Consider the following 24716-nt stretch of genomic DNA (forward strand, 5'->3'; position numbering starts at 1 on the left):
TAGTCCTACAATTAGAAACAATATGGTGGCAACCAGTGGTGGGTTGCCCCTGGTTAGGACCAGTTCTATAGAACTGGTAGTAAAACTGGCGGGAGGCTCCGCCCACTGACCCTGATGTCATTAGAAGTAATCTGCACATGCGCAGAAGCAAGGCGTGTGTGTAAGCGAAGTGAGCGTGCATGCGCGATCCCATTATGAACTGGTAATAAAGGTAAGTAGAACCCACCCCTGGTGGCAACCGAAGTGAGGATAACAGACTGGAACTTTGCCACACTTACTTTATTTCTTATCCTGCCACCTAAATAGCCTATGGAGATGCCTACAATGACTTTTTGAATTTCCTTGCTTTGAAAAGTTTCTATGCTCAGGCTAATATGTCTTTTGGAAAACCCTGCATATTTTCCCCTGCTTCTATATTTGGGAAGTAACCTGTGCAATTTTCTGGAACTGTCAACTCCAATAATTCATTCAGAGCAAGGTACTATGAGTGAACTATCTCATTCCACATGTCAAATGTAATCTCTAAAAAGTCCCAAACATCTCATCTATTTAGGCCTGAAAAAGAAAAATCAAATGTCAGAACACTAAATATTTTGAGCTGATTTGTATTTGTGGGAGAGGATTTACTCATATGGAGAGAATAACTAATCCTCCTCTATCCACAGCTATGAAAAAAATAGCTTTTTTAAAACACACACGCACACACACAGAGAATGTTTAATCAGCTTCTAATAGAATCAATGCAATCCAATTGCCAGTGGGAGTACATTTTACAGCTCATGTAAGTTTGTGGCAAATGTATGGTGAGCTGTTCACTTTTATTAAGGATATTCTACCCACTTTGAAAGAGAGCCAGTTCAGTGTAATGTTTAAGACATCAGATTAAAAACTGGAACACTATGATTTATAGTCCAGCTTTAGGCATGAAGCCAATTGGATGACCTTACACCAGCCATTCTCTCCCAGTCCTAAAAAGAAGGCAATGGCAAATAATTCATGAAATCCTTCCAAAAAACCTGCAGGGACTTATCTAGGTAGTCTCCAAAAATCGGACACAATTGAATGGAAGAAAAAAAACCTACTTTGACTCATATATTATTAGCATGCTCCTCGAAATACCGTTGTCCTGAACTATTTCAGTTTTTTGGGTCAAAATATGATTTCTGTTCCTGGCTTAAATCAGTGGTAGGATTCAAATTTTTTTACTACCGATTCTGTGGGTATGGCTTGATGGATGTGTCATGGCTTGGGGGCATGGCTTGGTGGGCGTGGCAGGGAAGGATATTGTAAAATCTCCATTCCCACCCTCTCCAGGGGAAGGATATTGCAAAATCTCCATTCCCACCCTACTCTGGGGCCAGACAGAGGTGGTATTTGCCGGTTCTCTGAACTATTCAAAATTTTCGCTACCGGTTCTCCAGAACTGGTCAGAACCTGCTGGCTTAAGCCTCTGACTTAAATGATTTTGAAAAAAGAACAACACACTATTTGAAGAGTTAAATATCAGGAATTTTTAATATGGCCAAAGGCAAGCAAGGTAGCAATGCCTATTAACCTTGGCTGAATTGAAAAAAAATAAAGAAGAAGAGTCAAATCTGATTACTATTTGGATGGGAGATCAGCATGAAATGTCAAGCCTGTACATATATTGGGAACCTGAAAAAAAAAAATCTTGAACTAAAGGCACAACTTCCATATTTTTGCTTAGCAAACTATAAGGACACATAGCCATCCACAGACAGAGTTAGAAGCAAGGAAAATTGATAAAATGCACAGTGTGGATATATAGGTCAAACTCTACGTCTTACATTATTGTGTGAACAATCATGAGAGCAAGGACAAAAGTGGGGCAGGAAGAATATTTTGAGAGGAGTCACTTTGACCTGTTGGCCAACATTAAATGTAGTACTGCACCTATTGTAGTTACAACCATAGTGGAAAGAATAAATGTAGACAGTAAATTACCTAGCTGCTTGCTAAATTCTATTAAGGCCACATTTCTGATTAAACTTAAATAGAGGAACAAGAACTTTTTCAAGGTTTTTACATTAAAAAAAATCTATCCAGAAAGTTATTAAAAGTCCAGTTGTTTCCTACCATTAGTTTTCTCACTTATTGACTTAATCAATTATGTGGTAACCTACTTAACCATTTCCCCTTGAGCATATATACTCCTGAGTTGTAGGTTAAGAAGATAAAAAAAAACATCTTAGAAGAAGGCAATAATAAACCCCACAGTTGCTAAGGCTACATTTGGGTTCTTTCAATATATATATCACCATTCAATTCATCCATCCATCCATACATACATACATACATACATAAGGTAAAGGTTTCCCTCACACATATGTGCTAGTCGTTCCCGACTTTAGGGGGTGGTGCTCATCTCCATTTCAAAGCTGAAGAGATCTCTGAAGACATCTCGGTGGTCATGTGGCCAGAATAACTAAATATATATATATACTGGACATAATGCCATCTTTTACCTTTTTAATTTTTTTCAGTTCTGTTGAATCCAACTCTAATGATTCAGTAAAGTTAGAGATGCAAGTAAAAATTCTTAATTTACTGGATTGTACTAAATGGTCATTTCTGATCCACACCATCACAGTTAAAGATACTCCTAAGAACAAGTAGCTAGCCAGATAGGACAGGAATTGTTTTGTATGGGAAACATGGTCTTTGGTGTAATTGGAGAGATGAAAATCCTGCCTTATTTCTATAAAAAGATGAAATAAAAATGGTTGGATTGAATCCATTATAGATTTTACACTTACTGAGTTTTTCACATAGATACCATGGATTTGTTTTTTGTGTTCGTTTTTCAAAATCTCCAAGGGAAGATTTCTTTCTTTGTATTTTTGTAGCAAACTTTGTGAGATTGCCTGGCAGGTAAAAACTTGCCCAGAGCCACCCTCTAAGGCACACAAATGAGCAATTCTAAATCCACATCTTGGTCTTCTGAACCTAACATAAAATTACTTTGTGCTATTTGGCTTGGCACTGTAGCAATAAAGGATTGGTGGGAAAGGAAAAATAAATTTCCTCTTTGCTCATATAAGTGAGTACGTTTTAGTTGGTTGATAAATAAACAGTCCTAGTTCTTCTCTTTTGCCACATCTAGGTCCTCTGCAAAATTTAATCCTTGTTGTCATTTTAAACTATGAAATAGACCCAGAGTGAGAATGACAATGAATGATGGTGGAAGCTTTTTTATTTTTAATTGCTTCTAAAATTGACTTGGATTCAAGCGTGGTACTTGAAAAGTTTTTTTCTCTTTCTTATAATAAACCATTATGACAAGTTTGGACAAAGAAAAGACAGAATTCCATTGAACACATCACAGTTAAATTGTTGTACAAAGGAACTGGATTCTGAGTAGAAAAGTAACAAATGTCCTTTTCACCTACAATTTTCATTTTAGCCTCTAAAAATGATTTTATAAAACTACATGTAATATATCCTGGTAGTTTCAAGTAGTTTGATGGATCTTAATGGATTTTAGTTTTATTCAACCTGAAATTTCAGATAAGTTATTTGAAAGTGTAAGGTTGCCCAAAAATGAAGTTGGAATCTGACTAACCAGAACATGGAGATTTTAAAGTCTGATTAAAAGACAGGTTTTCTATGCATATCAAGAGAATGGATCTCATAGGGGGGGGGGGGGAACACTCCTGCTTCTTTGTATTTCAGTTTAGTTTCAATTTAGGGCAGTAAGGGAAGTATTTTGTTCCTGCTTTTTGTTGAATAACTGGAAGATTGAATGATTACTGATCTATTGCATATCTCTCAGAAAGTATCCATAGAGTGAAGCATATATTCTGTGAATTGAAAATTTAGAGAAAGGTATAGCAACATTCTTCCCTGAATTCAACTATAGGGGCTCTTCCTAATAGTTAAGATGATGTCTTTATGATATAGTACATATATTCTCTTATTCTCAGCTCATGGCTGAGGTTGGCTAACTTGGGATCTTTCTGATCTATTTTCTAGTGTGAAAATAGTGTTTCTCTCTTCTGTCTATCCACACCTTGCTCTATGTTCCATATATGGTCTTTCAGGGTGAGCTGGTGATGAGTTGGAAGGACAGTGGTCTGCCCAGTTTCTCTTGTCACTTTAGGCAGGATTGCAATGTGGGTGGTGCAGGAAGTCTCTATTTCCCCAAAGAACTGGTTTGGTTTTTTTTCATTTTAATCTCATTTACTACTTTTTGACTAACTTCAACAAACTGATATTAGTGTACTTCACAGTGTTCAGGGATGAAAGCAAAGCAAGTTAAAACAACTTTCTGGATGTCCCTAAAGACTGACCAATCCTCAGAGAAACCATTGTCAATGTGTTGGCAGGAACTGTTCTTCTCTATGTATCACTTGATTTTGGACGGAATTGAGTCCATTTCAGAGCAGTCATTAATGAAGACAGAATTTGCAAATTCTTAGAAGGCAGCTGAATAATTCTATCTCTGTGCAAACAGATGCATATAGATCATTTTTTTTATTTAATTTATATGCCGCCCTTCTCCGGAGACTCAGGGCGGCTTACAATGCATTAAGCAATAGCCTTCATATTTTTGTATATTTATACAAAGTCAGCTTATTGCCCCCACAATCTGGGTCCTATTTTACCTACCTTAGAAAGGATGGAAGGCTGAGTCAACCTTGAGCCTGGTGAGATTTGAACTTGCAGTAATTGTAGGCAGCTGATATTAATAACAGTGCTTTAGTCTGCTGCGCCACCAGGGCTCTTTATTGATATGAATAGCAGCTTGCCAATCTTTATTGCTAAATAAATTGGCAAATCATGTCTTTCCCTCCATTGAGATGAACTATAATTTACATGTATGATCTTTGGTATTCAGAAGATGGAAGGTATAAAACCATATGGTACAAAATGTTTCCATGTGCACATATGGAAATTTAGTAATAATTACTAGAATTTATTTAGTGTTAAAAAAAAAACTTCAGAAAAGTAATGTTCCAGCCAAATCATACCAAAGCATTTGTAAAATAATTTCCACTTCATTTGAGATTTCTCCAAACTAATATTTTTTTTATTAAAATTATTTCTTAACAAAATTAAAAAAAAGAGTTACGTATTTTTATGCAACGGAAAAGCAGCTTTTGTAGGAAACCCAAGTTGCACAATTTTGATAAAAGAATAAATACAAAAGCAACATAAAAAGGTTAAATCAGAGATATAGTCCTGCAAGGAGACAGTATTTTACAAGATCTCTTTTGGTGCTTTCAGCTAGGAGCAGTCAGACCTATAATACCAGTCAGTTGGTATTGTATATTGGCTTCATCAAACTGAAAATTAAAAAAAAGTGTAAGTTTGATACCATTGGTTAAATGGCTACATGATTTTGAAGTCGACTTCCATAATATCAAACTAAATTGTCCTTTTATTTGAAGAGCTCTTTGCTGGCCTTGTATAAATGTTTGTAGAATTTTTCTTTTTCACTTAAAGTTAAATAAAGTCCTGTGATTACCCTCCACCTCTGGAGGCAAGCTCCAAACTGGTTGATTGTTTTCACTAGCAGGAAATTTCTGCTTAGATATAGGTTGTTTCTGTCCTTGATTGGTTTCCATCCATTACTTCTTGTCTTGTCTTCTGGTGCTTTGGAAAATAGACTAGCCCCATTTCCTTTGTGGCAGTTCCTTAGGTATTGAAACATTGCTATCATATCACTCCTAGTCCTTCTTTTCATTAGACTAGACATACTCAATTCCTGCAGCTGTTCTTTATATGTTTTAGCCTCCAACCTCCTAATTATCTTTGTTGCTCTTCTCTGCACACTTTCCAAGGTCTCAACTTTTTTTTTAATATTGTGGTAATCAAAATGAGATGCAGTATTCCAAATGTGGTTTTTCTAAGGCCATATCAAGGTAAAGGTAAAGGTTCCCCTTGCACATATGTGCTAGTCATTCCCGACTCTAGGGAGTGGTGCTCATCTCTGTTTCAAAGCTGAAGAGCCAGTGCTGTCTGAAGACATCTCCATGGTCAGGTGGCTGGCATGACTAAATGCCAAAGGTGCACAGAATGCTGTTACCTTCCCACCAAAGGTGGTCCCTATGTTCTTACTTGCATTTTTTACGTGCTTTCAAACTGCTAGGTTGGCAGAAGCTGGGACAAGGAACGGGAGCTCACCCCATTACATGGCACTAGGGATTTGAACTGCTGAACTGCCGACCTTTCAATCGACAAGCTCAGCATCTTAGCCACTGAGCCACCGTGTCCCTTATAAGGTGGTACTAATACTTCATGTGATCTTGATTCTATCTCTTTGTTAATGCAACCTAGGACTGCATTGGTTTTTTTGGCAGTTCATATTTAAGTGATTGTCTATTAGGACTCCAAGATCCCTCCCCCAGTTACTGCTATTGAGCCCATTTTCACCTAATCTGTAACTACATGTGGTTTTTTCTTGCCTAAGTGTAAAACCTCACTTTTCTCTACATTGAATTTCATTTTGTTACATATGGCCCATTGTTCAAGTCTGATGAGATCCATCTAGATCTTGAGTTTATATTCTGGGGTATTGGCTATTCCTGCCAGCTTGGTTATTTCGATGAGTTCCCTTACTAGATTCCCTCATCTAAATCATTTATGAAGATATTAAAGAGTACTGGGCCTAAAAAAACAGAATCTTAGGATACCTCGTTGCTTATTTCTCTCCATGTAGATGTAGTTCCATTAAAACTAGAATCCAAATTAGTAATTAATTAATTAAGGATTAGAACCCAAATTAGGAAGAATCCATCACTATGTTGAGATGGGTAAACATGTGATATAAATAATACATATTTTAGTAGCCCTACTCATAATGAAGAAAATGAGCATCTCTGTTGGAATAGCTTTAGACACAAGCATGGCAGCAACTTTGCTTTGATTCTGCTCATTAGTTTGCTCAATTGTCTCCAGTCTTTTTCTTAATGAGTCCATAATAAATAATCAAATCTCTGCCATAGGGGAGAACAGAGGAACTCTCCAGCAATAATGGGGCACATAGAATTATATCTTTACAAAGACATAAAGAATATAAGAGGCTTGTCCTACTGACAGTATTTTTTTAAAAAAATCCTTGGAATAGAAAAGAGAGTAAAAGTCTGGCATTGTTCAGGTCAGCTATTAAGTGGGATTTCCTGAGAGTCTGCTCAATGATATCCAAACATCCAGCATCCTAATGCTATAGGATGCAGCTCAGAACAAGCCTTGCTGTGGCTGCATTTTTTCTGTTTCTTCCAATGTTCTCTTTGTGGTCTGCCTATACAATCTTTTGAATTTCATAGACTATCTAAAGCAGCACAAAGGGGCAAAGTGTCTACTTTATGACATTTGAATAACAGTTTATGGCAGTATAGATTCTCTTTTTAAGCAAGTAAGTGAAAGGAGTATGCAGACTACAGATATTACAGTGATTTAAACCAGGGTGAAATTCAATTTTTTTTACTACCCGTTCTGTGGGCGTGGCTTGATGGGTGTGGCAGGGGAAGGATACTGCAAAACCTCCATTCCTACCCCACTCTAGGGGAAGGGTATTGCAAAATCTCCATTCCCACCCTACTCTGGGGCCAGCTAGAGGTGGTATTTGCCGGTTCTCCGAACTACTCAAAATTTCCGCTACCAGTTCTCCAGAACCTGTCAGAACCTGCTGAATTTCACCCTTGATTTAAACATATTCATTTGCTGTCATCTAATCAAATTCATAACTGAGGATTTGAAATTGGTTATTTCTGGTTTTTAAGGGGTCCTGAAGGCTCAGCTGTTAAAGATGCTGAGCTTGTCAGCTGGAAAGTTGACAGCCCAGGTTCGAGACCTGAATGCTGTGCAATAGGGCGAGCTATCATTACTTGCCTCAGCTCCTGCCCACCTAGCAGTTCAAAAGCATGCCAACGTGAGTAGATAAATAATTACCACCTCAGTGGGAAGTTAATAATGTTCCTGCACCTAGAATGCAGCATATAATCATGCTGGCCAATCGAAATGTCTTCAGATAATGCTGACTTCCTTGGCTAAGAAATGGAGATGCCCTCTTGAGTTTGTTTGTTTGTTTGTTTATAAAATGTATTGGCCTCCCATCTTACCATAGTATAGCATGGACAGCTTACTGTTACATCTAAGTTAAAACATAAAAAGTTAAAATCAAACATTAAAACCAAAGACACATGGGGAGAGGGGCAGGGGGGGAGGGGGGAATCTGTTATTAATCAACCGCCTCCATTGCACTGCTCCTCTGCAGGGGCCCCAAGCTGTTTGGCAAAGACATATCTTTAGGCCTGTTACATATCAAGTTGGGTTGCTGGGTGTTCTGATTGGTGGATTCAAGGGGTGGCGTCTGATTGGTTGTTCACTGACAGCGGGTTACATATAAAGAGCTGTCAAGCGCGGGATGTTGATTCGGTTGTAAATTGAGTTCGTAATAAAGCTGTTACAATTATAGCCGCCCTGCCGATCCTGTCAGTGTGTAAATTAGAATGAAATAGTGGTGACGAGGATGGGATTACGAGCGGACCCCTGGGAGAAGAGTTAAGGGGTTTTCCATGGCGTTGGAATCCCTCACACATCGGAAGAGTCGGGCGAGCAGGAGAACGGGAGGAGGAAATGGCGGCGGCGCAGAGTTTTGCTCCTTTCAATTCGGCGAAGGAGTCCTGGGAGGCGTTTGTAGCCCGGTTTGATTGTTATTTAATCGCCAATGACTGCCGTGAGTTGTCCAGCGAACGCAAACGGGCGTACTTCCTGACTTTCTGCGGCCCGGAGATGTTCGAGACGGCAATGACTCTCATGGTGCCGCAGTCTGTGCATGCCAGGACTTGGGAGGAGTTTATGTCAAAGTTAAAAAATCATTATGCCCCCGCGCCATCCCGAATCACTCGCCGTCAGCATTTCTATCACAGAGACCAAGCTGACGGCGAGTCAATTAGCCAATATGTAGCAGCACTATGGAAAGCAGCTAGACATTGCCAATTTGTGAATCTGGACGATTATCTGTTAGACAGACTGGTAAGCGGCGTGAGGGATGAAAATCTCAAGAGGCGCCTGATTGCAAAGCCTGAGCTGTCATTTCAGGAAGCTCTTGATGAAGCGTGTGCCGCAGAATTAGCCAATCTGTCACTGGCTGATTTGCCCCGAGGCCAGTTTCTGAGTAAAAATATTGCAGAGCAGGTGCATGCTAAGGAGATGGAGTTCAGCGACGACGATTACCCTGGGCTGGATAATGATGTGGATCGGATTAAGGACGGCCAGCGCCCCACGAGGCAAGCTAGGCAAGCGCAAGGGGAATGCCTGAGTTGCGGGGGAAGTCACCAAAGAGCAGTTTGCTGATTTAAAGACGCGGCGTGCCATAGGTGTGGGCGCCGGGGACACATCGCACGAGTTTGCCGGGCGCAAAACCTGGCGGAGAAGACTACCCCCCCCACGGGAAATAGGCGGGGCCCTGCACGGCGAGGGGCAGGATCATTGGGACGCTCAGGTTGGGCCCGTGAACCGGATGGCGTTAATGGGGTGTATCCTGGTTCTCACGAAACTACCCGACCGAAAATCAACTTGTCACTCACCATTGAGGGCCGCCCCTGCCGTATGGAAGTGGACACGGGGTCGGCTAATTCGATTGTGTCATGGAGCATGGTCAAATGGCTTGTACCCCGTATATCCAAGCGTCGCCTGAATCCCTGCCACCTTCAATTACGGGACTATCAGGGAAATGACATTGCTATCGTGGGTTGCGGACAGTTCCGGGTTCAATTTAAGGAATTTTGTGGACGTTTGCCTCTGATCGTAGTGGAAGCACCATTACCTAGTTTATTGGGCTTAAACTGGTTTCAGGCATTGGGACTCGAAATTCAGGGGGTGAATGCGATACGGCCGTCCGAACTGGACTCACTGGTCAAGGAATTCCCAGAGGTGTTTGATGGTAAACTGGGATGCTACAAGGGCTCCCCTGTCTCGTTCAGTTTGGATCCACAGATTCCCCCCCGCCGGCTGAAACCTCGCCGGGTCCCTTTTGCGCTACAGGAGAGGGTTGATGCGGAACTGGATAAATTGATTGCGCAAGGGATATTAGAGCCAGTTGAATTTGCAAAGTGGGAAACGCCGATTGTGACACCAATTAAGGCAGATGGCTCGGTCCGCATATGCGCTGATTACCGGGCCACGTTGAACAAGGCTCTTCTCGGTCACGCATATCCTGTACCTGTGGTGCAGCATTTGCTGCACTCCCTGGGCCTGGGGTCAGTCTTTGCGAAACTTGACCTGGCCCAGGCCTACCAACAATTACGGGTGGACGACCAGACGGCGGAAGCACAGACTATTGTGACCCACCGGGGGGCGTTCCGGTGTCGCCGCCTGCAGTTTGGGGTTAGTGTAGCCCCGGGAATTTTCCAAAGCATGATGGAACGAATGCTGCAGGGAATTCCTGGGGTCATACCCTACTTTGATGACGTCCTTGTCGCGGCCACGTCCACATCACAGTTAATGAGTAGGATGCGACAGGTCCTCCGTAAGTTTAGCGACGCAGGCCTCAAGGTTAATAGGAATAAATGTCAGGTTGCGGTGCGCCAAGTAGAATTCCTTGGGTTCCGGGTTGATGGGTCGGGGATCCACCCGACGGCCGCCAAAACATCAGCTATTATAAATGCTCCGCCCCCACGTTGTAAGGCTGATCTCCAAGCCTTCCTGGGTCTACTTAACTTTTATGCGGTTTTTATTCCACATAAAGCCACTATAGCTGAGCCGTTGCACCGACTCTTGGATAGGGCTGCGTGTTGGCAGTGGGGGGCCAAGGAGGCTGCGGCTTTCCGTGCTGTAAAGAATCTCCTGGTCTCTAACGCAGTCCTCACGCAATTCTCACCTCACCTCCCATTGACCCTAGCCTGTGACGCTTCCCAGTTCGGGGTGGGGGCAGTATTAAGCCATAAACTGCCATCGGGCCGGGAGCTGCCCATTGCCTACTTTTCGAAAACCTTGGCCCCAGCGGAGCGGAAATACTCACAGCTGGATAAAGAGGCACTTGCTTTAGTGGCTGGGGTCAAGCGATTCCACCATTACCTGTACGGCTGGCCATTTACTTTGTATACAGATCACAAGCCACTCTTAGGTATTCTGGCCGGCGACAGGCAGGCGCCACAAATTTTGTCTCCCCGGATGACTCGATACTCTGTCTTCCTGGCGGCGTATTCGTATAACTTGGTTCACCGCCCCGGCAAGGACCTCGCCCACGCAGATGCATTGAGTCGCTGTCCCGTTCCTGACCTTCTCGTTGACCCTGTTCCTGTTTCCTCGATTCTCCTGTTGGATGACTCTCCTCTGATAATCACCGCGTCTGACGTCGCCCGTCTTTCAGCAAAGGACAGTGTTCTGTCGCAAGTGCTCGATTGGATGGCCAGGGGTTGGCCTCAGGGACCTTTTGCCCCAAAGTTTCGGCCCTACGCTACAAGACGTCATGAACTATCTTCTCAAGCGGGTTGTCTCTTGTGGGGGCATAGAGTTGTTATTCCCCCACCCCTTAGACACTCTTTGTTGAAGCAATTACACCGGGGTCACCCGGGGGTGGTGCGTATGAAGGCCTTAGGCCGTTGTTATATGTGGTGGCCGGGGTTAGATCAGGCCATCACTGAGTGGGTCGCAACCTGCTCCCAGTGCCAGGCGTGCATGCCCATGCCGGCCAAGGACCAGCCTGGGGAGTGGGAGACCCCGGGCGCACCCTGGTCTCGGTTGCATATTGATCTCGCTGGCCCGCTGCAAGGCCAATCATTCCTTGTGGTAGCTGACGCATTCTCCAAGTGGGTGGAGGAAGTTCCCCTACGTTCAACGACGTCAGAGGCTGTCATTAAGGCTTTACGCTTAATGTTTGTTACACATGGGTTGCCAGATTTGGTTGTTTCTGATAACGGGCCCCAATTTACGGCTGCCGAGTTCGAGGGATTCCTAGCTCACCGAGGAATACGACACTGTTTGATTTTGCCGTTCCATCCGTCTAGTAACGGATGTGCAGAGAGGGCTGTGCGTTCTGCTAAGGAGGCACTGAAAAAGATTGGCCACGGGACTTGGGGTGAAAGGGTGGAGGAATTTCTATTAGCTCAGCACACCACACCCTGCCAGTTAACTAATAGAAGCCCCGCCGAACTTCTTATGGGTCGGAAGCTCCGCACAACATTAGATAGGCTTCACCCCTCATACGGGCACTCCAAACCGTTGGATTCCCAGAGAAGTTACCGTCAGTTCCAAATAGGGGATTTGATATACGCCAGGAATTATGGAGGGTTGCCGTTGTGGGTAGCGGGGACCGTAGTGGGGATAGCGGGGCCATGCTCCTACCACGTGGAGGTTGAGCAAGGGAGAATTTGGAAGCGTCACAAAGAACAATTACGGGCGAGGAAGCAGCTGCCAGACTATAGGAGTAAGGGGGGCGAACTAAGCGACATGAAAAGCTCATCTGCAGCTGAGGTTACAAAGAAGCATCAGGCAACCAGGGGACCATCCCAAGAGAGGGTGGAGACAGAGGGTTTACTCTCGCCGGACAGGGCCAGCCAACCAGGGGAAGTAGGGTGTGAGAAGAGGACGCAACAGGAGGATAGTCTGTCACAAGGGGAGCAATCTAAGTCAGCAACCGAACAGGCAGAGGGGGTGGAGCCAAGGAGATCTGGAAGGGTTCGCAGGCGTCCGACATACTTGAGTGAATACGACTGTGTGGGTTAAGAGTATATGCCAAGTTTGGTGGGAAGGAGTGTTACATATCAAGTTGGGTTGCTGGGTGTTCTGATTGGTGGATTCAAGGGGTGGCGTCTGATTGGTTGTTCACTGACAGCGGGTTACATATAAAGAGCTGTCAAGCACGGGATGTTGATTCGGTTGTAAATTGAGTTCGTAATAAAGCTGTTACAATTATAGCCGCCCTGCCGATCCTGTCAGTGTGTAAATTAGAATGAAATAAGGCCCTTACGAAAAGATAGGAAGGCTGGGGCCAACCTCACATTGGGGGGGGCAAGATGTTCCAGAGGGCAGGAGCAACAGCAGAGAAGGCCCTCCTCCTGTATCCTGCCAGCTGGAATAATCGGGCCAATGAGACAAACAGTAACCTGGACCCATCCATAAAGGGCTTTAAAGGTGATCACCAACAGCTTAAATTGCACCCAGAAGCAGACTGGTAACTAATGTAGCTCGCAGAGCAGTGGTGTTACAGGGGCCATTCCTGGGGTCCCCAAAACTGCCTATGCTGCCACACTCTGCACCATCTGCAGCTTCCAAACGCTCTTCAAGGGTAGCCTCATGCAGAGCACATTACAATAATCAGCTGTGAGATGACTAGGGACTGAACAACTGAGTTGAAAATGATTTATTTCTGGTTTTATTCCAACATCACATTGATTATGTGCCGTTGCAACCTCATAGACAAATTTTCTCCATGACAATCTGTTCCTAACATTAATGTCTTCCAATAGTGCACTGATCACTACTGCATTTAAATCTACCCACCCACCTTCCTTCTGACTGTCTTCTTCTTTGCTTTCATTCCACCCTTCTCAGTATTAGAGCCTTCTCCAGATTGCTGAGTCTTTGCATAATAGATCCAAAGTGAAATAATTTGAGCCTTGGCATTTGTGCCTCAAGTGAGAATTCTGGGTTGAACTCCACAGTACCCTTAAACACCTGATGAATTATTGCCTATTTTTTAAATTTGGAAATATGAGCCACTAGAATAATGTTTCTCAACCTTGGTAGCTGGAAGATCGGTGGACTTCAACTCCCAGAATCTGGGAGTTGAAGTCCACCCATCTTCAAGCTTCCAAGGTTGAGAAACACTGCACTAGAATCAGTAATGGGGACAATTTTGTGAAACTGCTTCTTCTTCATGATTTGGTGGTGTAAAGAGTTATAATTTTTATTTATTATATTTATTATTTATTTATAATTTTTGCCCATCTTAATATATAGTCATAATGCAATAAAGCTGCTTAGTTGGTGACATTCTGGTCTTCAATTTACTGGTATGCAGCAAAGGCTAAAAGGTAAAAGGAATTCTCTGTATGATTCTGAAGCAGAGGAGATATTTGAATTACAGTTTTATTGTTCTGCCTTTAAAAAATGCATTATGGTGTTTCACTAGGAATGTATATATCCTATATTTATGTTCTGGGTCAAGAAAATAGATTATATGTCTCATAATCATTTTGCAAAGCAAACCAGTTTGCTTAATTTATCACCTTTTTCGTCTTTGCATTATTTATTTTGTTTATAATTATCAAGAGAAGAAGCAATAAGTTTTGCAGTACAGTGAAACACTGGAGTAGTTTCCTGTTATCCTTAGATATCCATAAAGGTTTCTACAAGGTTTCTACCAGGGGGCTACTAGATCTGAATTGGAACAATCCCAATCACCAGATGATAGCAAAGAGCTAGAGATTACTGTATCTCTTTGTTGTCATCTAGGGGTGATCTAGATTTTTGCAGGCCAGATCTAGTAGTTCATATAGTCTGGAGGAACCCACCAGAAGTCAATATATTAACTATTTCCTCTACATAAAATGTTATTAGATTTAAATATGAATTGAAAATGGTGTTTATAGTGAACATAGTTGTGTATGCTTAATTATGGAAAGCACAATACAAGTCATTTCAGGAAGAAAGAACTAATCAGGAATGGATTTAGCCATTGCAACCTGAACAGTGTAATGACCTGTATGGATGATGAAATCACGAGAATTATTCAGCTGTCATTGCTACACTGTCCTGCCTCTGAATTTGTGCATGGCTGTCAGTTCTGCCATCTTCAGTTTGCCCCTAAACATTTCTGAGCCACTCAATCTTTAAAATATATTGAGCTAACATGTGGGCTTATTTGACTATATTACATGTTGACCATATTATCCTTACTCCTGTCCAGCAAGTAATTTTAAGCCATGATCCTTGCTAACAAGTAGGGAATTATTTTATATTATAAAATTTACATTATTTTGATATTCATTCCTGAAATGCTTCTTGTGTTTCTCCAGATCTGGCAAAAGTCCCTGAACTAGGCATGAGATGCAGATCTTGAGCTGCAAGCTGTCTTGATTTGGTTTTAGGGAGAAGTAAGAGTGACAGCTCAGCATATTGCATCACATTCTTCGTATCAGGTATCAAGACCTTGAAGTGATGTCAACTCTAAAAGTAATTTCTTACTGAAGACATGAATTGCACCAATTCTCAATGCTATCCAGTAGGTGGTTCTACACAGGGTAATTGTTTGGACTTGGTGAGTGGTTAAATGGCAAAATTGGACATTGCTAGAATTTCCTTTGGAATTTTGAACATAGGACGTTTTCAAGGGGGGAAGGTAGAATGAAGTATGACAGGAGATAGTAATAGGTAAGAGACAGAAATGAAGTTACAAAATCCATGTTATGTGCCCCTCACATCTCTCCTTGATTAGTTTCCATCTATTGTTTCTTGTCTTGTCTTCCCTTCTGCTGATTTAGAAAATAGGTTGACCTCCTCTTCTTTGTGGCAGCCTCTCAAATATTGGAATGCTGCTATCATGTTGCCCCTAGTCCTTCATTTTGCTAATTATATCCAATTCCTGCAACAATTCTTCATGTGTTTTAGCCTCCAGCCCCCTAATTATCTTTGTTGCTTTTCTCTGTACGCTTTCCAGAGTCTCAACACCTTTTTTATATTATGGTGGTCAAAACTGGATGCAGTGTGCCAAGCGTGGTCTTGCCAAGGCCTTATAAAGCGGTATTAACACTTTGTGTGATTCCATCTCTCTATTAGAGCAGCCTAGGATTGCATTGGCTTTTTTGGCAATTACAGCACACTGCTAATTCATATCTAAGTGATTTGCCCACTAAGACTCCAATATCCCTCTCACCGACTGAGCGAGGTACCACCTATACTGAACCTGTGCATTTAGTTGTTCTTGCATAAATGTAAGCCTTACTTTTCTCTACATTGACTTTAATTTTGTTAAGATACTGAAGACTACTGCCTGGATACAATACTCTAGATGAGAGCACGTAAGACAAATCCAGAAAAGCATGGACTAAGGTTGTCCATCCTATTTCGTCATTCTCTTCAGTACCTGTTGCTTCATTCTGCATAAGGTATAGTTAGCTCTGGTCTTTATAGTTGAGTAAGATATTGACTTTTCAGTAGTCTGGTTCACATATGCTATGTTCATCACTTGTGAGGTTGCCTCAGTTGATGACATGAGTGCATGTTCAGTTCATTCAAATGTTTGAGATAGAGGTTTTGTTCTTAAGCATTATGTTAGGCACTGACATTAATTGTATATTAATTAAAAATTTATTAATTAAGTTCTATACACAAATATGCTAATTTTCTCTTTCAAAGTCCGAGAATAAAAGGCAATTCTGGACTAAGATTTGGATAGTCCCGAAACCCCACTGAGTCCCTTTTCCCCCAGGCAGTTACTCATAAATTGAATTTCCTAATGGGACCAGTAATAGGATTAGAATTTGCTGCATCCCCAGGAGCAAATAGTATAGAAATAATAGGGTGTAGTGCTCAAGGTCATAACAATGCTTAATGCCCCTTTATGTATTAATCATGGGACAAGTGTCCTCATTAATAAAGAATAGCACAGCCCTGTCTTCCGTGCACTGCTCTCACTTGTCAAATGCATGAATATGTGAGGAGCTGTTTGCATACACACTTTACCAGTTCACATGCTATATTGGTTGGCTAAGGCTGCTTGCAGCTTCAGGCAAACTCCTTGCCTCCTTCTGCTAACAAGTTGGTTGGCATGACTTGATTCTAATTCTGTTTATTCCTTGGAAGGAAAGCTTTGACATTTTAGCTGTACACTAATGGCATTTGTGAACTCTGTGAAATATATATAGAAGCTGTTACCTGTGGCCATACTCCCCTAGAGCAATGATGGCTAACCTTTTTGCCATCGTGTGCCAGGAAAGGGGGCGGCGGAGTTTCGCGAGCGTGCACGTGCCCACACCCATAATTCTATGCGCCTTGCCCTGCGCATGCATGCATGTCCCCGCCCCTCGCTCCTGACACATAATGGCCCGGTAGGCCCATTTTTCTTTCTCACCTGGCTCCAGATCCTCTCTATGCATCTGGGGAGGGCAAAAACAGCCTTCCCCACCCCCTCGGAGGCCCAAAACGGCCTGTTTCCCAACTTCCAGTTGGACACGAAGTGACATTTTTTGTTGTCCCCAGCCTCCAGAGACTACTAGAGAGGCTGAGCTGGCGTGTCAGGTGACATGGCTCCGTGTGCCACCTGTGGCACACGTGCCATAGGTTCGCCATCATGACCCTAGAGTATGAATTTGTCTGAGATATTTGGAACTTGGGATGACAGATTGAGTAGAGGGTGGATCAGGGTGATTTGGGAGGAATCTCTCAGACTCAAGGACTAGAGGAAGGCACTTTAATGGAACTGCAATGAAAAGCCTATATTGTTTACCATGATTTTATTTGGTGAGCTTAGTTAGTCAATAAATTCTTTCAGATCCCATACACATACACAGGGAGGTAATAATATTTAGGGTTATGGTTCTAGGAAATATTACAGCAATCATGTATATGAAAATCTAGATCAGGGAATTCTTCCTGAGGAAAAATCAGTTTGAGGCATACTTTAAGAAGAACGGAGCTGGAGCCAGAGCCAGAGTCAAACCTGAAGGGAATTTGCAGCATTGTTTTATTTATTTTATTTATTTATTTATTTGTCAAGCATATAAGATAAGATAACAGGTAAAAGTATAAACATAATTTGAATACATGAAAAGAGTAAGAGTAAAAAAGAACATTAGAACATTAGGACCTTTAATTTGGAAAAGGAAGTGCAGCCAAAATTTTAAAACTGAAAATCCAGGATGTAGCTGAGGGCTGTGGGTTTCCCACTTTATTTCAAGCATGAATGTTGATCTTATAATGTTGATCTTATAGTTCAAAATGAATATTAAAGACACTGGAAAACCAGTGGCCACTCTATGTGACAAAAGCTTTAAAAAAAAAAGTTTGACTGGATTTCTTCGCTTGTGTGAAGAATGAATGAAGATTAATGCAGTTAATTTATTATTAGTTCAGCAGTATTTTTAATTCATTCATTTGTGAAACATTTAATGTGCATAAACATTAACCAACATCAACAACAACATGAAAGCAGATTATAGAAGAAATTAACTGTATTACTTAAGGTTCACTGTGTCTCCTACAAAATCTTATGTTTGCCCATCTTCTCAGAATGTCTATATCAAGAACCAGATCTTGGGAGCCATGGATGATTGCTTTGATTGTGTTAGCGGTATTGCTGGTCTTAGCCACTGCCATTGGTTTGCTTGTGTACTTTTTGATATATGGTACGTATATTTCTTTTTCAGTCCATATGATTTGAATGGCTTTATGCTTGAAAATATTTCAATAATCAGAAAGAAAAGAATTAGTGCATTTCTTTCCTGAAGAATTTATAGCTACTTTTATTCCAACTGGATCATTTCAAGCCAGACCATCTGCCAAATATAATAAACATATTTATTATGGATTGGCAATGTTTTCCTGCCTGATTTCTGTGTTGTATCACCCAAGGCAACATATGATCCTGTTATATCCTGCCAGCTTTGTGTGAATAACCCTGAGGAATAGGATGAAGAGTTACAAACAAGATAATTGTCAGATAAAAGACATCTGAACCCAGGACAGAAAAGTAATTTGAGAAAGCATATCAAACATGACTCTCCCTATTTCTCATGAAGAAAAAAGAGAGGAGGGAGTACTTTCAGACTTGCAAAATTCTGTGACTATAACCAAGTAGTCTTGGATTTACAGCCATTTATTTAGAGACTGAAGTTATGACATTGCTCAAAGAAGTGACTAATGACCAATCAATGCATTTATGACCATCACAACATCCACACAGTCACATGATTGTGATTTGGGATGCTCAGAAACCAGCTCGCACTTACAACAGTTACGTTACTATGCAGTCATATAATCTCTATTTGTGTCCTTCCCAACCAGCTTCCAACAAACAAAATCAATAGGGAAGCTGGCATGGAAGGTCACAAACTGTGGTCAGAAGATGTGTCAGTTAATGCTACAGTGACTTGCTTAACAACTATGGTTTAAAAAAAGGTTGAAAAATTGGATATGGTCATGTGGTACCTTTCTTAATGACTGTATCACTTGATGACAATTTTTTTGGTCCCAATTGTGGTCATTAAGTCAAGGACCACCTGCAATAAAAGTAATATGGGTAGTCCTTGACTTATGACCAAAATAACTGAGCCCAAAATTTCCATTGCTAAGCAAGACAGTTACTCAGCTTTGCCCCATTTTATGACCTTTCTTGCCACAGTTGTTGTGTAAACCACTGCAGTTGTTAAATTAGTAACATTGGAAGTTGTTAAGTGAAACTGGTTTCTCCATTGACTTTGCTTGCCAGAAAGTCACAAAAGATGATCACATGACCTTGGGTCATTGAAACTGCCATTCATGCCAGTTGCCAAGTGTCTGAATTTTGATCATGTGACCATGGGGATGCTGTAATGGCTGTTAGTGCGGAAAATGGTCATAAGTCACTTTTTTTCCAGTGCTGTTGTAACTTTGAACGTCATTAAATGAATGGTTGTAAGCCGAGGATTCCCTATTAACTACCTATCTTTGGTTTCCAAGTTTGGTCTATTTTGGAGGGCTGAAACATTGTTAGAGCTGCCATAAGTCTTAATATTTGGATATAAGGTAATAGAATTAGTAAGCTGCTTGAAGACTACCTCTGGCACAATAAGCCCAATAGACATTGATGAGACAGTAAACGGTGTCTGATAAGTCAAAGGAAGAACCTGCTCATGTTTTGTTTTACAGGATTGAAACCTGATTGAAAAGGTTCTCTGTATATATCAGTATGCATATACTGTACAAGACTCCTGTACACTGCAACATTTGCATCTTAGCAGAAAGTAGCCAACTCCTGATTCTGGCCTTTCACCAAGGAATTTTAATCCTTTCATTGGAGATTCTGAAAGGAGGATGAATAACAAAATCAATCTTGAGACTAGCCAACCATCAAACATGAGAAGATATAGTTGATTATTTATTTGTGGATGAGGAATTGTTTGAACTAGCATGGCTTCTTTCACTTGACATACACTTTATCTGACAGCTCCAAAACTCAATAACTTTGCTTATCTAGGACCAATTTTTGAGATACCATTCATAATCCAGGTCAATTTATTCTACTTGACCTTCATTCTTCCCATACAAAATACGGGAAATATATTAAAATCCTTTGCTTCAGAGTTAAAATATGTCTTTCACATCATGATAGTTAATCCTATAAAACCTCTAAATTATTAAAAACTTTCCTCTTTTGATGATTGCTTAATTGTGTCTCATTCTTGTAAATTAATTGATACTATAAGATAAATACTTTCATTCTTCCCTCTTCATATGCAGATCAGAAGCTATTCTTTTACAATGCTTCCTTTAGAATCAATAATGTGCAATATCAGCCTAGCTTTGACAAGCAGACTTCAGCAGAATTTAGAGAACTGAGCAGAAGTATTGAGATTTTGGTAAGTGAGAATGATTTTTTAAAATGCATTTAATGTTCTAAATTCTATTCTGGAGAAGGAAAAGAACACAGACCGACACAGAAACTTTGGGAGAGGACAATCTTTCCCTGTTTTTCTGTTTCTTTTATGTGGAAGTTGATGTGTGATTATGCAAATTGTAAATCCTTCCTTCCCCTTTAGTAAACTGCACAAACTTCTTAGCAGCTTTTATGAATCTCTATCTCATCTGCACTCCCTGCAAGCCAGATTAAAAAATGGTGGATAATTTCTGCCTTTTAGGATCAGCTATTTAAGGGAATAAGAAAAATCATCTTAATGGAGCTGGAAAAGGAGCTAAAGCATTTCTTAAATCTAGATAATTTAATAATAGATAATATTTGAAAGTGACTCAGGCAGATGATTCCCTATTTTCATGGAACTATAAAAAGTAGATGGAGATACAGCACAATCAGGCTTGCAAGATTCTGTTAGTATAGCAAATGTCAATAAAAGTAGTTTTCGCCTACCTGTGAAGCTGATTCCCAGTCTGGTCTACCTAATGGGGCTCATTGCAATCAACAGTAAAAGAACCAGCAGTTCAGAAATGTTCTGTATTTTAGCAGTTTGTAGAGCACTAGTGAAGACCTTGAAAAAAATAAGAAGATGCTGGAATATGCCAATATCTAAGATTGAAATGGTGCAGGTAATGTTTTTCCATGTGATACTTTATGAAGTATGGAAATTAGGCTTCCAAGAAGCAGGATAGAATAAGTATTAATGCTTTTAAATTTTGATGATGGAGAAGAATACCATGAAAAACCAAGAAAATAAATAAATGGTTCATAGAACAAATCAACTCAAGGCCTACATAAACAGGCTCAAATTATCATATTAAGGATATATTACACAAATATCCAGCTCCCTAAAGAAGTCTACCCTGTTTTCCCGAAAATAAGATCTCCCCGAATAATAAGCCCAATCAGGCTTTTGAGCGCATGCGCTAAAATAAGCCCCCCTGAAAATAAGCCCTCCCCGAAAATCCCCACTCCCGAAAATATTAAAATGCACATGCAGCTGGTCCCCATTTCCTCTTGTTATGGTTAGGGTGACAAAGCTGGAAATCAGGTAAGACAGCAAGGGGAGCCCCTCTTGCTCCATGCGCCCCAAAATAATAAGACCCTCCCAAAAATAAGGCCAAACGCTTATTTCGGGGTTCAAAAAAATATAAGACAGGGTCTTATTTTCAGGGAAACATGGTTTAATGCTGAAGAAGGTGGAAAGAAAAAAATAGGATGTTCAGCAGCAAGGTGTATGCACTGTTTGGAAGATATGGATGACTAGGTTGGGGGCATCGAATTTTGGAGAAAAAGTATCTATGTGTGGTCATGGACAATTGAACCAACTTGATTGTAAATACTAAATTCAAAGACAGCATTCTCATATCCCAACACATCGGACTATTAGCAGAATTAGCAAGTGTGAAGATATTTTACTAACTGGGTGCATTAGCTGGGTTTGGCACATGCCACAGGATGAAGGAAGCACACGCCCACATATGCTTTGAACATTATGCAGTTGATACACTTTAAATATATGCCCTTTGGGTTGAGTTTAAGTGTTTCATAATAGCATGCAACAACTGATAGAAGGCATTCCAAGAACTTTGATATATGCTTGTGTGTACCATAAAAGAATACAGGTAATCCTCATCTTATAATGGTTCATTTAGTGACTGTTCAAAGTTACAACAACACTTAAAAAGTGACTTATAGCCATTTTCACTTTTTACTTATGACCATTGCAGCATTCCCAGGGTCACATAATCAAAATTCAGACACTTGACAATTGATTCATATTTATGATGGTTGCAGTGTCCTGGATATGATCACTTTTGTGACCTTCAGCCTAGCAAAGTCAATGGACCAGCTAGAGTCACTTAATAACCATGTCACTAACTAAGAACAGCAGTGATTCACTTAACAATTCTGGCAAGAAAAGACATAAAATGGGGCAAAATTCAATTTACAACTATCTCACATAGCAACAGAAATTTGGGGCTCAGTTGGTTGAAAGATTACCTGTACAATCAATGTTTAAACCTGGACTTCAGAAAAGCCAGGTTCTCAAGTATGAAACTGAAAAATGGAAACACTATTTTAAAGTTCAAGAAATATAATATCAGAGAGAAATAGTTACAAAATATGGCATTAAACTAGCCTGATCCAAAGTTAAGACAGCTCTAATAAGAAGGCATTCAATTAAAAGTTAACACTTAGAACAAGTCATAGTAGCAATGAAATATTGGTTGAGATACTTAAATTAGCTCAACATGCCAATCCTTTGATAAGACAACTGGGCAGAGATTGCACCAGGGTTCAATAAAGTTGCACAGTTTTGTCACCTCTATTTCAAATATAAGCTTGTGGCTAACTTAGAGGAAATTCCCATTCAAATAGTCAATAAAACCTAGTTTGTTAAACAGATGTGCAACTCTTTTTACAGCTCACTTTCATTCTAGTTAGACCATCTAATACTGCAATTTAATAGCTTCCATTTGTGGAAGGATTTTAAAGGACTTTCCAAGCAGGCTTATCTTTTGTATGCATGTTTTGTTTATTTTAATTTTTATTTCTTTATTGCAGATCCAGATACATTCTTTTTAGAAAGAAATTATCTTAGGGGAATGGTAAATTTGTGTGGTTTCCTATCCTATTATCCAACCAACCATAATTAGAGTAATAGTAGAATAGAAGGAATGGAAGAAACCTTGGAGATCAAGTAACCCCTTCTTAATGTAGGAATTCTCCACTATAATATAGCCATCCAATGAAAAAGACAAGCACTTCCTAAAACAGTTTATTCCATTGCTAAATCACTCTTTCTCCAAATACCTCCAGGTTCTCATTATTCTTTTAAAAATATGTTTCCCAGAACTTGGTATACTATTCTAATTGTGGTAGGAACAGAATAAAATAAGACTTCTCTTGACACTATATTTCTGTTTAGGCACCCCAACAGTCCATTTGTTTCCCCCCCCCATCTTCTTCACAGCACTAGCTCATCTTCCGTTTGTGAGCTACCAAGGCATTCAGATTTTTTTTCAGCTATATTGCTCCCAGCATGCCATCCCACCTTGTATTTGGGCCTTTGGTTTTTTTTAATATACAAATCTAAGACGTAAGTTGCTTAAAATCACCTCCAAGTGACTCTAGGCAGCATGAATGTTGAAGAAAATAAACAATATATTACTGTTGAGTTACATTTGCTGGTTTTTATCCATTGTTCCAGCTTGTTCCTGAATCCTGATACTGTCTTCTAAAGTGTTATTCCTCCTAACTTTATATCAGTGGCATTTTTTATTATAAAATTTTAAACCTTTCATCCCAGTTATTTACAAATGTTAACTCAGATGATAAAGAAAGAATAGTCAAATTTGTTCTTTCAAGCCTAGCCAGATTGTTTTAATTGGTTCATACTGTATTGGTTTTTTCACTGCTACATGGATGTCCATGAAAAAGAGCAGTTAGAATCTGCAAAGATGATGGACTATATTACTATACAAGCCCCGCCCCTTTCCCAATGCATGTAATTCTCAGCATGTTCCTAGGGGACCTGCTGCATTTTTACTCTGTTTAAAACATTTTCTATATCAAGCATAACTTTTCATTCCTTTCAACAGATTAAACAAGCATTTCAAGCTACTCCCTTAGAAAAAAGGCTCATTAATGCACGTGTTGTCAGGCTAAGGTATGTAGATGAACATTCCACTTAGGAATAGATGTTGAATTAATTGCTAACAATGACATGAGAATGAATTTATAAATCAAATGGTCCAGATAGAATTAAGAAATAGATCTGGGTTATTTCTCAGTTCTCACTCCCATAAATCAGTCACACATTCAAAACTAGCATAATTATGCTAGTTGTAGTCTAACACTTAGGAACTGGAGGCATGTTAGAAGACACTAATCTTTTATTAAACTGAGCATATAATAAATTGGCATTCTTTTATCCAAAAATATCCCATTTATTGGAAGTTTATTTTGGCAAATCAGCATTCTGCAAAGTCTGGTAAGTCTGCAATGTTGTCTTATTTAATTACTTATATATTTAGGCAGATGAAAGGCATTATCCTGCTTCTGTTCCCCCACCCCCACCCCTATACTCATTTTTCAGCATAACACTATTTCTGGTAATTGTGGGGCAAATATT

The 24716-nt window shown here is 40.4% G+C and overlaps 1 protein-coding gene across 8 annotated transcripts in view; it reads left to right on the top strand.

Moving 5' to 3' along the window:
- Positions 1–24716, top strand: part of LOC117664887 (transmembrane protease serine 11E-like) — a 54555-nt gene that overhangs the window by 9096 nt on the left and 20743 nt on the right. For 2 of the 8 annotated variants that reach the window (XM_087892317.1, XM_087892315.1), the window contains exons 2-6: positions 14988–15110; positions 15945–16076; positions 18199–18314; positions 20407–20525; positions 24184–24251. In XM_087892317.1, the coding sequence (XP_087748443.1) occupies positions 18200–18314; positions 20407–20525; positions 24184–24251 (302 nt within the window). In that variant the 5' untranslated portion in view covers positions 14988–15110; positions 15945–16076; position 18199. Of the gene's footprint in view, positions 1–14987; positions 15230–15944; positions 16077–18198; positions 18315–20406; positions 20526–24183; positions 24252–24716 lie in introns of all 8 variants that reach the window. The other 6 variants (XM_087892314.1, XM_087892318.1, XM_087892320.1 and 3 more) reach the window with 3 other exon arrangements.

The sequence above is a fragment of the Pantherophis guttatus genome, chromosome 4 (genome assembly GCF_059756535.1).
Source record: "Pantherophis guttatus breed Tessera chromosome 4, ASM5975653v1, whole genome shotgun sequence".
NCBI lineage: Eukaryota > Metazoa > Chordata > Lepidosauria > Squamata > Colubridae > Pantherophis > Pantherophis guttatus.